The following is a 16720-nucleotide window of genomic DNA, read 5'->3' on the forward strand; positions in this document are numbered from 1 at the left end:
TTACAAAAGAGAAGGATGTTCTTTGACATTTAATTGGTGTCAAAACTACATTTACCTGAATGTACTTCATTTTTTCTGATAATGTAATTAGAATTTCCTTCAATAGACCTTAGTGAGAGAACACTATAATTGACACGTGAAAATAAGAGGAATATAATTTTACTGGTCAAATATATAAAAAAGATAAATTCCTTGGAGGGAATTGCAACTGATAAATGGAAAGACGACAACCGAGAAAGATCTTGTTAGGCGTTTATTTGGTGTTAAAACAACATCTTTGGATCAGAAATTTAATTTATTTAGAGGCATCAACGTTCATCTGGAAGAGGTTGAAAGTGCACGATAAAGACGTGGTCAAAGGAAACCAATTATATTGAAATCCCCCAAAAAATACACAAGTAAAACATGACAAAAAGGCACTTTGCTGTGTCAGGTGAGATGCTACACCATTATACGCTTTATAGCACAAGTTGAATCTTTTACAAGCTTTTCAGGAAAAGTCTAATTTTTAAGACAGTCAAAAAAAAACATGCTAAAAGATGTAGAACATTCTTGACATATAACTTTGAATTTAAAAAATATTGGAAAGGAAAATTATTATAATCAAATTCACATAGATCTGAAACATTTATACATTCAAACCAATATAATGGTATGATCTATGTTTTTTCCCTTTTAGTGTGCATGAAGGGGAAGTGCATTCAGCTCAACAAGAAATCCAAAAAAAAAAAAAAATTACTAGATTATTTATTAGATTTTATTACAACATCTATGCAAACAAACATTTCCACTAGGCTTTTGTGAAATCAAAACATGAAACCGAGTTGCTTTACTTTTAAACAATAATGTGTGTGGGGAGAAAGACAGAAAACAGTTAAAAACATTGGATATATTACTAATCAATAATGTACCAAAAGCCACCCAAAAATACAAACAGATTTTGTGTATCTGACATCATTGTAAACCAAAAACAAGTGTATATCCAGCATTTAAGCATCACTGATATGGCATCTGCATCCCGACCCTTGGCCCTGGGCCTCGTCTCCCATAATGTCTATAGGACGACTGGTCATCCGGTCTACCTCGACTGGAGTAATCTTTCCGGGCCCGGTGACTCCGTCCTCGATATCCACCTCTATCATCTTGGCCACGTCTTCCTCCACCTCTATAGGACTGGCTATAGTAGGACTGGCCGATTCTGAGATCCACATTGGGAATCTCCATCTCTTCAACTGACCAATTTTCATCGGGAGAATACGCGTGGACGAGGCGGGAAGGATCTTCAGCAAATTGTCCAGCGTGGAGGTTCTTTGCGTAGATTCCCCCAAGTCTTCCTAAGTTCCCATTGGCTAGAGAGGTCAATCCCGTCATGTCTCCTTGCATTTGGCCGAGCTGGAAAGGTTGTACAACAGGACAAGCTCCGGGATAGTGTTGAGGTTGCATTGTGGCCATTGAAACGGGAATATCGACCGGCTTGTAATCACCACCACTCAACTGAGGTTGGGTTCCTGGAAAGCCAGTGATCTTATGCATGGACCCATACTGGGGGTTCATATTCATAGGTCTCTGGCCATTTTCTTGACCTCTATCCAATGTGGGATGAACAAATGGCAAGACATCCATCCGACCATGAGGAACATGGTTTAAGGCTTCATGAGGCATTGGTGGAGGTGGGATATGATGGTACCCAACAGATGAAGGCGAATACATCTGATTCCCATGAGGTGGACAGGGTTGTGCTGAAAACTGCATATGAGGGGAAGCTGGGTAATTCCCAGCATAGGCACTTTGGCCAGAAGAAGTTGACCAGGGCATTGGTATTCTTGGTGGGACCTGCATCGGAAGGGATTGAGGATGATCACTGTACCCTCCCACCTCTAAGGGACCAACAGGACCACTACCAACTGGTTCCGGTGCAACGGGAGCATGGCTCTCCAATGAGGAGTCAGGGATTGAGCTCAAATTCTGAGGAGGAGAAGGGTTTTCTGGTTGCCATGAAGTCATTGTGGGATTTGAGGGAGAGTCAGAGGAAGGAAGAGGAGGCCCTCTGATGTGCATCTGATAGGCTTGGTTAAGTGGACCCAGATAAATGATGGGAGGAAACATCGGCTGAGAGTATGCCTGAGGACATTGGGAGTATGTGAATACACTTCTATGTAATTCCATAAATAGTGATAGCCATTAATGAAGCCATTAAAGAAGCAACAAATGCAAAGAAGAAGTGTACCTTGACACCGAGGTTGAAGAAGAACTTGAGGACATTGATATCTGAAATAGTACAGAAAGCATTTCTAAGATTAAAAATTTAATTTCTAAGATTACAAATTGCCATATAGCCTTGAATAATGAGCAACTGAGAGGATATTGTAGTCAATTCAATAGCTTTTACAGGTATATGTCAGATCTCTGGGGTTTTCATTACCTTGTGGAAGGTCATCTCCTTTTTGGGAAAGGGAAAAGGGAGGCAGTGGTTCCAGCTCTCCTTTCTCATTCAGGGGGAATCCTGGATAAACTGGGTCCTGGAGGAGCTGAGACCATTGGAGATGAGGATAGGGGATTTGTTGGGGTTGGGATGGGTGGTCAGGAGCAGGGGCTACACCTGGCGGACAAGAGATGCTCTGTGAGAACTTGGTTGATTTGACTAGGAAGTCAACATTTGTAACCAGATTTACTTGATGCATTTCAAGTAATGTCATGTCTAAAGGTCCTTGCACAAGAAATTCAAAATGTTCACACGTTAAAAAATAAATACGACCTCACATTGTGTCAATCATGTTTACACACGGCCTCCAAATCTTTCGTCCGCCATAAAAAAATTTGGATCGGGTTCAATTTTGTGTTTTTCGCATCCGTAGCAAGTATTTTAAAAGGTATTTTGACAATTCAGAGCCACCGTACAAGCGAATGCCAATTTCCAGAATTGTTCAAGATCAATTGGTTTACGGAAATTCTGTCGTTTTTTTTATATGTGGCTCCAGTATTGCTAGCAAAGTATCAAACTGAGCCACTGACATCCTGAAGTAAATGTTGAATCACTCAGGATAATCCCGCAGAAAACTCTCCTTCCTCTCTACCCAATCTCAGGACTGGATGGACCCAACATTTCCTTTCTTTTTCTCTTTTTAAGAAAAGAGAGAGCACAACAAAATCATCCTCACTGCTTGAAGACTCCATTTTGTATTGTTTTGCGGTTTTTTTCGCAACGTATTAATACGCATAGGACTCTAGGTTTCTGTGCTTGACTAATTTTTAGGATAACGAATTTAAAAAAAAACAAGCGGCAACCTTTCAGGTCTCTCTCTTGAATCCAAAACGGAAGTGACTTAAACTGCAATTCATCAACTGGCCACTAGAGACAGGCTCCAAAAGAGAGTCAATCCCATAGATCCCCATATTAATATGCCCAACTTTACAGCAGAAAAATATATGTTTACAACCTGGTGTAAAAAAGGGGTTTTGGTCCATATAGCTAATTTTGCCCTTCATGAAAACTGTGAGGGAGGTGAATTTTTTTATAACTCATCCGTTTAAATTATATTACGCTTTAAAGTTCTGCAAAATTAAGGGCGTGGCCACTTGAGTGACAGGTGGATTGCCGCTGCTGTCACTACTAGCCATTTGTCTGCTGTCTGTTAGCGTCACGTCACCTCAGCTAATCCCGCCTCTTTGCCCATTTGCAGTTTATCACGACACCAAGATGGCGACGGCCAGCTCCGCCCACTTTGGGCTTCAAAATTGCTCTTTAGAAACCTACAGGACACTACATCCATATTTTTCTACAGTCTATGGAAATTTCAGACTCCGTGTGCAAGGACCTTAAGTCTTAATCAGACAAAACTTACCAGAGGAAGGTATGGCTGATGTTTCACAGGGTTGTGGATCTGATGCATTGCATGAGGACTGAGGTAAGTCTGGAAGTGGAGCATGGGCAGGACCAGAGGGAGGGGAGATTGAGGGGAGAGAAGCTTGGGAAAGTGGGATTGGTGTCATAGTGGTATGAGGATCTACAGTCTTTTGGGCAATTGGTGGACCACTTCTTCCATCAATGGGAAGGGTGGTAGAAGGCGGTTCTGGGGCATCTAGTATACGGGCAGCTGCCGGAGCTTGGCCAGAAACAGGTATTGCAGAGGCAGGTAAGAGGGGTGGATTGGAAATAAAAGTGGTTTGAAGGGACGGGGTGGATTCAACGGGGGCATCTGGGATTGAGCCACAAGATGCCAGAGTTGTTTGAGTTGGGATAGCAGCAGGTACTTGGACAGGGGTGATCGGAGATGCAACCAAGTTAATCTGAGATGGTGCTTGACTGGGGTGGGAAATATGCTCAGATGTGGGGAGCACTGGGGCAGTTTGCAATGAGGGTTGGGACGGTTTCAATGCAGGGGCAGATTGAATAGATGTAAGGGTGGGGACTGAGACTGCTGCCACTGATATGGGCTGTGAAGGGGCTAAAGTGGACACCAACTGACTGTTGTAAGGGGTTCGAGCATGGCTATTCTTTGGTTGAATAGGGGTCTTTGCCTCAAGAGAGGATTTATCAAGACCAGGGGCAGTAGCAGATGAAGTCTGAGATGAAGATGGGACTGTTTTGGGGCCAGAGGAGATAACAGCAGGATGTGGAGATGGAGAGACAGGCATGGGTTTCTCTTTTAATTTCTCTTTTATTGTTGGAGAAGATCTCTGCACTGGTTCCTCAGAAACCCTTATCTAGAACACAATATAAACCAGCAACTTGTAAGGATGGTGATTAGAACACTTTCTAGTATACTTGGTTATCTCTTGGTTAAAAAAGACATAAGTTGAGTACCAAATGACGCACTACACACTATGCACTTATATTATATACTCAATTTTGTAGTGTATGAATTTTATAAGGTTATTTTGTCATTCAGCATCAGAGCCTGATGCCCCCCACAATTTATTCTACAAAACAGAACAGAGTTATGCAAATTGGTATGCAATTAAGTGTGCAAATTGGGAGCACCTGTCAACAGTTTAAACAAAGCCATAATAAATAGTCCTGAATCAGCGGTTATCCACGTAAATGACTCAATGCAACTCACCCCAGGTTTTTCGTCAGTGGCGCTCTTCTGTCTCTGTACAGGCCTCTGGGATGTTTCTGAAAGCCGAAAACCAAAATAAACTTCAGGATAATAATTCCATTTATAAATAAAAATATGATCAGCCATGTTAGCAATATCAAGGCAATGCAATATTTTTTAAAAGTGACTGTCCATTGTGTTGTATGTTTAAGCTTATGTATAAATGTACATGGTAAAGAAGCAAATATTTGTTGTTATATATATTATACTTGCTTCTTTATAATGTATATTTAGAATATGTATTATTTAGAGGCCTAGAATTTCTTCAGCCTGGCAATTTAGTTAAACCTGGATATAAAGGGGGCGGAGCTTCACCTGTCTCTGAAACACACTCCTTCTGTTCCTTCTTCCGAGAGCCTTTCCTTTCCCCACCTTTCTTCACGACCTCACCAGCAGTGGCCTAAATTCAGAGGAAACTATTATAGCACAAATATATGCATTTGTATCTTTGTCATTAGGTGAAGTACTTTACACAAGTACTGTACTAGAGTACTAGCACTGAACTGACTTGAGCTGAATAAAGGCGCTACTGAGGTTTTTAGAGCTTCTTTAAAGCAGAATTAAGACGGTCTCATATTTTATGAAGTCTGCATAATTGATTCTGTTATTTTCTTATAACTGTAAAGCTGCTTTGAAACAATATGTATTGAATAAAGCGTATATATAAATAAATGTACTTTGCGGAAAACTTTGAAAGATAAAATCAGGGTGAATGAAATATGACCCTAATTAACTTTCTTAATAAATGTCTCTATTTTTGAATGCATATTATTAAGAAAAGTTGTGTTGAGGATAGTGGAATCAAATCGAATAATCGCGATTAATCGCATCTAACACATAATATATACACACACACACACACACACACACATTATATAAACACAAACTTTTATGTTAGATGCGATTTATCGATTTGACAGCACAATAACAAATTGTTATTGTGCTGTCAAATCGATAAATCGCATCTAACATAAAAGTTTGTGTTTATATAATATATATATGTATGTGTGTGTGTGTGTGTGTGTGTGTGTGTGTGTGTGTGTGTGTGTGTGTGTGTGTGTGTGTGTGACCATAGCGACAAAACGACCAACTTTCGGACCCTGCACTTAAGCCTATAATTTTGTTTAAAAAAATTTAATTACGTATTTAAAAGTTGCGTTTATCTTTACTCTCCGCCATCGCGCCAACTAAATTCAAAATGTATCACGTGCTATGGTGTGCTTCCTGAACATTGAACAACGGTCCGTATGAAACAATCAGATCCCTGCGCGTATAGTGCGCGTCATAGGAATTTAACGAGGCGAGGAGTTTTTGCCTTGAGGAATTTTTGTAATCGAGTTAATCGAGTAACTCGATGAATCGTTTCAGCCCTAATAACAATGTTTTTTTCTGCTGGCATAACCCCAGTCATGGGGCGTGGAAAAACCAATAATATCACCATGCACCGGAAAAACGAAGTCCCGCCAAACATTATTTAACCTGAATATCATGTTTCACCTCACACTATAAAAGGTAAATGTGTTTGCAAGAGCTGCACCGTTTGAGGGCTTGTTCCGAGCGAGGGAAAGTTGTGCTCGTCTTTGTGAAGAAGCTCCAACACGACGCTCTCCTCTTCCTCCTCTGGAAGAACACACACAGGACTGCTGCGCTGATCGGATCGTCTGCAAACACATCAAACCAGCAAAAATTTCAAAGTTTACACAAATCAAGTGTCTTTAGAAGCATCTTTCTGCACAAAATGAGCATTGTTGGGGGTATCATTACAAGTAACTTGAGTTACGTAATCAGATTACTTTTTCAAGTAACTAGTTAAGTTACGCATTACTAAACCAGAACTGCATGCATATTTAAATTTAATAAATGTTTGTTTCAATTAGTTATTCATGCCAGGGGTTGGGAGCATCCTTAAAATAGGTACAGGTCATTTAGGTTTGTATTTGTATGTGTATAAATGACATGTTGTATTATCTTTATTCTATGATCAGTAGGTTTTCTAGGGACCCGAGGCGCAAATTAACTAATGCTACATTCTCGATGTGCAATACATATTTTCCAGTTTTCGACTGGAATCATGTTTTTCTGTACTGTCCCTATATAAATAAACGTATAAATAAATAAATACTTTTTCAATTTACAACAAAATATCGAAGTTACTTTTTCAAAAAAGTAACGCTAGTTACTTTTTCACATTTATTGACTGACAGCTCTCCTGTCCCCATGTTGAGAAATAAAGTGAGGAGGTGCTGAGTGTGTGTGTGTGTGTGTGTGTGTGTGTGTGTGTGTGTGTGTGTGTGTGTGTGTGTGTGTGTGTGTGTGTGTGTGTGTGTGTGTTGTTTATAAATGATGGTTATTTTAGTTCTAGACTAAATGTGAACATGCATTTACTCAACTCTCTTACACGAAAACATTTAGTATTCCTCAAAATGAATAAAAACAGTAAAATGCAATCTCAGAATTTTACACAAGACTTTTATAATTAACTATATTAAATTACACAAATTTACTTTTTGCTGCTGACCTTCAATGATCTAATTCAACCATACGAATAAGCAAAAATCACTTTAGATTAGATTTAGAAATAAGAGTGTTGAACTTCCTTCTCCTGTCTCCTATTGTTCTTCGTTTTTTAATAACAACAAAAAAAGTTTTATTATTATTATTATAAAAAATATAACTTTTTTTGTTGTTAGGGTTAGGGTTAACAAACAAGCCCAGCTCACCTAAGAAAAAGTAACGCAAAAGTAATGTAACGCATTACTTTTCATAAAAAGTTGTTACTAATTTTGTTGTTACAAAATTAGTTACTTTTTTGGGGGAGTAACGCAATATTGTAATGCATTACTTTTAAAAGTAACTTTCCCCAACACTGAAAATGAGACACAAAATGCAGGTGTTAAAAATAAAGTGTGTGATGTTTTTAACTACAGGCCAGTGAAGCGCACCTGAACTTGTTGCGTCCACCCGCCGGCTCGTCCGGGAAGGTTTGCGGAGGCCAGGAGTGTTGCTTATGAACTCGCCCACTGGACGCTGACTGAGGCGGGGCTTTGTTTGACTTCCGACCTCCTCTGCTCTCCCATTCTGCATTGAGAAACCCAGACAGTGAGTGTGTGTGAGTTGACGCCATTCAAGTGTGTTTTTGATCTGGAGAGACCGTACCGGAGGGCGTCTGCGCGCCGTTGTTCGGTACGCTGTGTCTTTTGCTCTTGTCTGACACCGTCTGCCATGTCTGAGGCTCTTCAGATGGAAGACGCAAACTCAACAATGGCACAGTTTGTCTAAACACACACACACACACACACACACACACACACACACACAAGGGAATGCACAAGGTGATTAATAGCTTAATATTGTATATTGTTATTTTAGGGCTAAGAATATACATTTTAAGTAAAACAATTCGTTTTTGTCTTAAAGATATTTTCTTTCTTTTAAAAATAAAAGCAACAAAATATTTTTAATCAAGGAATTTCCATGGTATTGCCTGTTGGTTAATGTAAATAAAAAATAATAATAATTTGACTCAGAATTTTATATCGATACAAAGAGCAATTTATATACAGTATATACATATACACACATACACTGCCATTCAAAAGTTTTGGATTGGTAAGATTTTTAATGTTTTTAAAAGAGGTTTCTTCTGCATTTATTTGATTAAAAATACAAAAAACAGTAATATTGGGAAATATTATTACAATGTAAAACAGCTGTTTTCTATGTGAATATATAGTAAAATGTAATTTATTCCTGTGATCAAAGCTGAATTTTCAGCATCATTACTCCAGTCTTCAGTGTCACATGATCCTTCAGAAATCATTCTAATATGATGATTTGATGATCAAGAAACATTTATGATTATTATCAATGTTAAAAACAGTTATTTACATTTTTATTTCAGGATTCTTTGATGAATAGAAAGTTCAAAAGAGCAGCATTTATCTGAAATAGAAAGCTTTTGTAAGGTTAAACACTACTCAAACACTACTTCAAAAGTTTGGGGTCTGTAAGAATTTTTATTTAAATTTTTTGGGGGGGGGGAATAAAATAAATCAATACTTTTATTCATCAAGGATGAATTAGATTGGTCAAAAGTTGCAGTAAAGACATTTATAATGTTACAAAAGATTCTATTTTAAATAAATGCTGCTCTTTTTAACTTTCTATTCATCAAAGAATCTTGAAAAAAAAACATGATAATAATAAGGAATTGTTTTGAGCATCAAATGATCATTAGAATGATTTCTGAAGGATCATGGAGACTGGAGTAATGATGCTGAAAATTCAGCTTTTTATTCACAAGAATAAATTACATTTTAAAATATATTAAAATAGAAAACAGTTATTTTAAATTGTCAATATTTAACAATATTACTGTTTTTTATTTTATTTTAATTTTTTAATTTATTATTTTATATATATATATAAAATCTCCCTGCACTAGATAAGGCAGTTAAAATTCACAGCACATTCAGTCAGATTTACGACTTTGGCGATGTATGGAATTGAATACTACTGTACTGTGTAAAGTACATACTGCTATAATATATACTGCATATTGCTTTTTATTTAAATAGTGTCCACTGCACATCCACAGTCCATGCCCAGTATACATACTGCATACTCCTCTTTCTAAAACAGTAGGAAGTGTGCCATTCTGAGCTTACCCAGAAGTCTCTGAAAACACCTTCACACACATACAGAGATAAATATAAAACACGTACGGTCTGTTGAGTTCCTCAATAAACACAGTGACTGGCCCATTTTCAGGACTGACTTCCTGAACGTAAGCGTTATAGAAGCGATTACTGCCACTCAGCTGCACCTGAGGAGGACAGAGGACACTAAATCAAGACAGCTCTGAAGATAATAACACATCTGATGTGTAGATATGGATTTCATATGTAAAATGCTTCACAAGGTGTTTTAAACAAAAAGCAAGTAGTGACTAAGTTAAAAAAAATACAAATAACAATTAAAAAGCACAAAAATACATATTAAAACAACATAAAAGTATTAAATTAATCAAAACAAAAGCAGGGAAATATATAATAAATTATAATTTTTAAAAAAATATTAACAGCATATGCATAGACTACTGTTCAAAACTTTGGGGTCAGTAAGATGTTTTGTTTTGTTTGTTTTTTAAAGAAATTAATACTTTTATTCAGCAAGGATCCATTAAATTGATCAAAAGTGACAGTGAAGACATTTATAATGTTACAAAAGATTCTATTTCAAATAAATGCTGTTCTTTTGTACTTTCTATTCATCAAAGAATCATGAAAAATTAAATGTATCAGTGTTTCCACAAAAATATTAATAAGCACAATTTGTTTTTAACATTGATAATAATAATGAATGTTTCTTGAGCATCAAATCATCATATTAGAATGATTTCTGAAGGATCATGTGACACTGAAGACTGGAGTAATGATGCTGAAAATTCAGCTTTGATCACAGGAATAAATTACACTTTACTGTATATTCATATAGAAAACAGTCATTTTAAATTGTAATAATATTTCACAATTTTCACTGTACTTTTGATCAGTAGTTTGATCCTCACTCCAAACCTTTAAATGGTGTGAACCTGTATTAATCAAATGCAAATGCTTAAAATGTCAACACACGCACTGCTAACCTTGCACTTGTCTCCGATAGCGTATTGCATTCCTGCGGCAATGCAGAAATCTCGCTGCTGTTGAACTAAACATGCACATAGTGATTAAAAATATTAATATAAATCATTCAATCAAGATACTAACTAAATTTCAAAACAGTAACAAAAAATATAATGTACTTCGTTTAGAGCGGAGCCACACGTCATACTCCACGTTCCTGTAGAGGGCGGGGTTTAGGGACTTTTGTGCCTTAGCGGACAGATGGCCACGCCCCCTTCCTCGAGACTGGCCCCTCCCACGACCCTGAAGCACACATAGACTCGTTACCACAATATTATATACAATATTATACAGAGTGTCATCAAAAACACTGAAATATCAATCTATCAATCAAGAGAGAAGAAATCACCCTCGGCGGCGGTCTGACGTTCATCACATTGGTCGTCTTTTCTCCACTTTCACTGGACCTAACAAGACCAAATACACACACACACACACCAACATGTTTAATAAAACTAGTTATGAAATTGTATTTGCAATGTATTTAACCTGTGTTGATACATATTTCCAAGTGAAGCAGATCAAAATGTAGGGCAGGACTTGATTTCATCATTGGAAATGACTGGATCATAAAACAAAAGCTGTGTTTCCATCCAAAGCTGCAAATTTAACTAATGTGCAAAATTGGAATATTGCATAAAACATTTGCAAATAAAGCACCGTTTCCATCCCATGTGTTCAAGGGAACAAAATCGTCACTTCCTGGGAAATTGGCGCAAAATATCTGTAATAAAAATGGAAGTTGCTGCGATCGGGGAGGAAACAGTGGCTCTTTTAACTTCCATCATAAATGAGGAAATGCAATAAACGTTCGGATGCTGGTGTCTGTGAATGCAATCGTGTGAGACGCTTCTGGAGGGAATTGACCCAAATCATTCTGATGACAGACTTTGACTCAGGTGTTTCAGAGCCACCAAAATAACATTTAAGATGCTGTGATTTGATTGGTCCGCTGGTTACTCCAGTTATCCAATCACAGCCTCTGCTGAGGGAAAGTCACATCAGTTTTTATTGCGCATCGAGGGAATTATTCGGTAAATGTGATGTAAATTTATATACATTCAGTGTTTTTTTTGCGGTATCACCAAATTCACATAATTTTTTTTGTTGTTTCTCAGAAATGTTTACCACAGTAATAGACCCCAACCCATTGATAGCTATATTTGGGGTTCTTACGGAAAAGGTTAAACTCACAGGTTTACAGATGGGTAATATTGCACTTTGCACACTGTTGGCTAGACGACTTATACTAACTAATTCATTGGAAGCTGCCATCTCCTCCAACCTTCCATCAGTGGGTTTTTGACCTACTTTTTGCCCTCAAACTTGAAAAGATTACATTTGGAGTTTGAAATGAAACCCGATCTTTTCTTAAAATCTTGGAGGCCATTTTTAGATTATTTTAAGGATAAAACGTTTTTTTTTTTTTTTTTTTGGTTCATTTAGTTGTTTACATGTATAGGCATATATTACTGTGATTATATGTTCATTTGTATGCGAGCATTTATTACGCTTGTTTACTTTTTGTTTTGTTTTTCCCTCCATTTTATTCTGTAACAATCTGATGCTTGTACTGTGCTTGAGATGCTACACACAAAAAAGAAATTTAGGTGGATGGAAACGTATCTAATGATATATCATAAGCCTATAGATTAAGATAAGAAACCAGCCCAATACGGCATCGTCCGCTCTTTAACAACTTGCAAAAACTATAATCACATTGTCCAAAAGATGCTGCGACAGAAAAAGTGTCATGCAAACATGCGAATACGAACCAGAACTCGTCTTCCTCCAGGTCAGACTCTTCACTGCTCTTGCATTCTTCTGAGTCGAGTTTCTCTCGTCCTCTTCCTCCTTTCATACACGACCCTAAAACGCTGCGCTCGACGCCACACACTCGATCATACAGCAGCTCGTACAGGATCGCTAGAGAGGGAGAAACGGTTCGGTTCTGACACTGAAAGCATATCGCACCATTAATTCACTGAATAAAGAAGAAGCACTCACACTGACAAACAGCAGCACTTTTCTCAAAAGATTGTGGGTAAACACTGTCATAATGGTTTCCATTGAGGAAGCACAGTCGCACCTGACAGAGAGAGAGAGAGAGATTTATTTCAGTGTTACGGCCATAATTAAAAAAAAATTATCTTGCATAAATGCAAGTCTGCACCTTATCAGGGAAGCCGTTCTCTGTGATGTTCACGGGTGGTTGATCAGGCACCTGGAAAATGATGAAATCATGCCTGGAAGAAATAAACATTACACCATCAGAGATAGTAAATGAACAGTTTAGACTTTGTTAATATAAAAAATACACTTTAATCTTTTGATATTAAAAGTAAAGCCACAATTGTTGTGACACTAAAGCGGCGTTCACCCTGACAGCAATATTTTGTGAACAGAAGTCATTTGATTTCAATGATTTCAATGCAATGTGAGGTTGTCGAGCAATGCAACAAAGTTGAGAATTGATTAACTTTATGCAAATGAGCAGCAAAGCGGTGGATACCAATGGACACTGACGTTAAAGGGCCCTTATTTAGCTTTTTCTGATATTTCCTTTTCATGCAGTGTGTAATAAAGCTTGTTTGTGAATGTAAAAGTTCTGCAAAGTTTCAAAGCTCAAAGTGCAAATAAACAGAGAAAGAATCGACTCTGAACTGCTGAAACGAGACGTCAGTAATTCCAGTCTCACTTCCTGGTCGAACCCAAGTAGGTTTGTAACAAATTTGTCCGAATCCACTTTTGCTATTTTAACGACGGGAAAAATGGTCGGCGCTCCCGGTGCATGGTCTAAAAGGGTTGTCCCTATTCTCTTAATGAGTAATGGGTGTGTTTTGGGATTTACGTACGTTAAACCAATCAGAGTCTCATCTCCCATTCCTTTTAAATGCCAGTTGCGCTCGCGCCACGGCGGATTCGCTATTTACATGTCGGAATTTGATAGTGGAAAGACGAAGCCGTCTCCAGATCCCAAAGGGACAAGCCGGATTCACCATATCTTTATGTACACAATAATAATCTTTTACATTGTAATCCTTTTATTTTAAATATTTGGCATGTTTGTGTGCCGCTGTGCATCCCTGTGTGTTTAATAAGCAGAGTGTGTGTGTAATAAGCAGAGTGTACACGCGTTGTGGATCCGCCTATAGGCACACATTACTAACGCTCATTAAAGGAGAACTCCGGTGAATTTTTAAGTTAATCTTGATCGTTTTACCTTTGTGAGTACTGTCTATAGAAAAAAAAACGAACCGGATTGGTGCTTGCAACGCGAAGCTGTTACAGTTAATGCCCAGAGCTCCCATTCAGCTAAAACGGCAGTTATGGGGGCATAAACCTAAAGAGTGTCTTTGTGCCTCTTAACAGACACAAAATGCAATTAAAATGTCTGTCCAACATGAACAGGGCCCTTACATGACAACAAGATGCGTTTAGCAACTTAGCCATTGTTTAAACTCACCTAAATAGTGTTTTAGACGGCTAGCTGTAGTCTCGCGCTGAAGTCCCGTGGGAACTCAGTTGTAGCTTCAGCGGAAATCCCGCCCTGCAGCTGATTTCATTGGTTTAGGTTACAGTGACGGGTAGGTTTAGGGCTCAGTGTTTGGTGTAGGCAATCTGTAATTGACATGACCAATGAAAACCTTAGAATCAGCTGCAGGGCGGGATTTCCGCTGAAGTGGTTTAAAAAAATAAAAATAAAAAAATCACGCGCACTTACTATTTACCTTTTTCCGGCTACAACTGAGTTCCCACGGGACTCCAGCGCGAGACTACAGCTAGCCGTCTAAAACACTATTTAGGTGAGTTTAAACAATGGCTAAGTTGCTAAACGCATCTTGTTGTCATGTAAGGGCCCTGTTCATGTTGGACAGACATTTTAATTGCATTTTGTGTCTGTTAAGAGGCACAAAGACACTCTTTAGGTTTATGCCCCCATAACTGCCGTTTTAGCTGAATGGGAGCTCTGGGTATCAACTGTAACAGCTCCGCGTTGCAAGCACCGATCCGGTTCGTTTTTTTTTTTCTATAGACAGTACTCACAAAGGTAAAACGATCAAGATTAACTTAAAAATTCACCGGAGTTCTCCTTTAAATAACAAAAAATATCTATTTCGCCATTGACTTTAGACCAGGTTTCAGTTGGTCAATGGCTCAGTCTATTTCTGTTGCCTCAAAATAGCAACGCTCCAACAATACGCCTGACCAGCACGACCATGTGCGCACAGATGGGCGCAAATGCATTTGCTATTTAAACAACGTGGCAGAGGACGTGAAAATGATAACTGCGTCAGGCTGAAACTAGCAAAAAACACTTGCGTCGCGCTTGGCGCCGCATTGCGCCGGGTGTCAGATAGGGCCAAAGGACTTGCGCTGAAATTCATACGGAAAAACGTATGGCATTATTCACTGTTCGTATCACTGTGGGTCTTTGGTTTCTGACAAACACTGTAAGCGGTTGACCAATCACAACAGACTGAGCCATCTGACCAATCAGAGCGGAGTATGCTCACGGAAAGGTAGGGTTTAGAGAAACTGAAACTTTTATCAAAAGGTTTTAGACACTGTGAGAAAAGAGCTGATGCTGCAGTGTATATTATGAGAAAATTATATTTTTTTATATATTTTTTTACCTTAGATGCATGTAAACCTGTTATAGGAGACTCCAAAACAAAATCCTTTAAAAAGGACCCTTTAAAATAGCATAATAGGGGCACTTAAAGAGAAATTCATGTTACTGACCTATTTCATAGTTTTATATGATTTGTCTCGGCCCACATGCAGGAATGTCTTTTTTTTTTAAAAATGATACATAGAAACCTAGATCAGAAATCGCTTGCATTCCTTGAATTCATGCACTGATAATCTTGTTCATCATATGATGCATTTTGCACTGCTGCGATTTACAGTTTACACAGGAAACACTTTTCCCTCCAAGATCATCATTTATACTCACAACAAGAAAACCGAATCATTGTCAAATGAGACATGTTATAAATCCCATTTTGAGCAAATGAGCGTAATGCACAACTGGCCATTCACTGTCAGTGAACAAGACATCATCACAGTTCATGCCGCAAAATATGCAGTTAAAAGACATGAGGAAATGTAATATTCTCACTTATAGAGCTCAGCCAAAACGGTGATCTCCACCTGTCCAACCCAGCTCTAAACGGACGGAGGAATAAAGAGAAAGAGTGTTAGAAATGACTACATTTTAACATTAAGAGAGTCTGTGAAATCACAACCAAGTCCAATGTTTTTATAAGAAACTAAAGCACTTTTGTTAAGAGCGTCGGCCTGAATGTACAAAGTTTTGTTGTTACCTGAGGATCCCGTAAATTCTCCAGGTACGTCTCAAAATCGCCTTCGATAAACTACCACACACATTGAGAAAGAACAAAGACAAGTTTAATACAACAGGTCAGAGGTCAACTGACACTTCTGATGTGTTTACAATGTGTAAATATATGAATATAAAATGTATTTTTAATCTCACCAGCTCATAGTTAGATCTGTTCTGTTTCAGATAATTCACACAGGCTGCACGCACTTTTGTGTGTAAACCCTGGCAGTGCAACACCTGTCAAACACACACACACACACACACACACACACACCTGTCAGATCCTAAGAAAAGATGTCGGCCATACACATTCAGTTTATTACACTTCATCATTCAGCTTTCATAACCTGGAATAACAGGTTTATCAAAACACAAAGCACTGAATTCATTCATTCAGCAAACTTCATGAGTGATGATTCAGCATACTTTATCTCAACTGTATCATGGAGTCCATTACATATTTTTTTATGTTTTAACACCATTAATAATTCAATATGAATAACATTAATATACAATAGTCTCGACATATCCTTAAGTTCATCTACCAAATAATCAATATCCTATAAGGTTAAATAAAACATCTAAAA

At 38.0% G+C, this 16720-nt stretch overlaps 1 protein-coding gene and 1 long non-coding RNA gene across 2 annotated transcripts in view; both read right to left on the minus strand.

Annotated features, from left to right (window-relative positions):
* The window catches only part of LOC309481006, a 96150-nt gene that overhangs the window by 22165 nt on the left and 57265 nt on the right, over positions 1-16720 (minus strand). The gene's annotated exons all lie outside the window — the stretch shown is intronic.
* The window catches only part of otud4 (OTU deubiquitinase 4), a 17641-nt gene continuing 1161 nt past the window's right edge, over positions 241-16720 (minus strand). Inside the window, exons 2-20 of the mRNA XM_082145528.1 lie at positions 16287-16370; positions 16114-16164; positions 15909-15955; positions 12957-13029; positions 12791-12872; positions 12559-12709; positions 11133-11190; positions 10903-11026; positions 10744-10808; positions 9824-9924; positions 8256-8374; positions 8042-8177; positions 6637-6760; positions 5415-5499; positions 5061-5116; positions 3843-4704; positions 2423-2599; positions 2228-2268; positions 241-2121 (exon numbers count right to left, since the gene is read on the minus strand). Of these exons, the coding sequence (XP_082001654.1) occupies positions 997-2121; positions 2228-2268; positions 2423-2599; positions 3843-4704; positions 5061-5116; positions 5415-5499; positions 6637-6760; positions 8042-8177; positions 8256-8374; positions 9824-9924; positions 10744-10808; positions 10903-11026; positions 11133-11190; positions 12559-12709; positions 12791-12872; positions 12957-13029; positions 15909-15955; positions 16114-16164; positions 16287-16370 (3561 nt within the window). The 3' untranslated portion in view covers positions 241-996. The remainder of the gene's footprint in view (positions 2122-2227; positions 2269-2422; positions 2600-3842; positions 4705-5060; positions 5117-5414; positions 5500-6636; positions 6761-8041; positions 8178-8255; positions 8375-9823; positions 9925-10743; positions 10809-10902; positions 11027-11132; positions 11191-12558; positions 12710-12790; positions 12873-12956; positions 13030-15908; positions 15956-16113; positions 16165-16286; positions 16371-16720) is intronic.

Source organism: Leuciscus leuciscus, assembly GCF_965113295.1.
Source record: "Leuciscus leuciscus genome assembly, chromosome: 18".
NCBI lineage: Eukaryota > Metazoa > Chordata > Actinopteri > Cypriniformes > Leuciscidae > Leuciscus > Leuciscus leuciscus.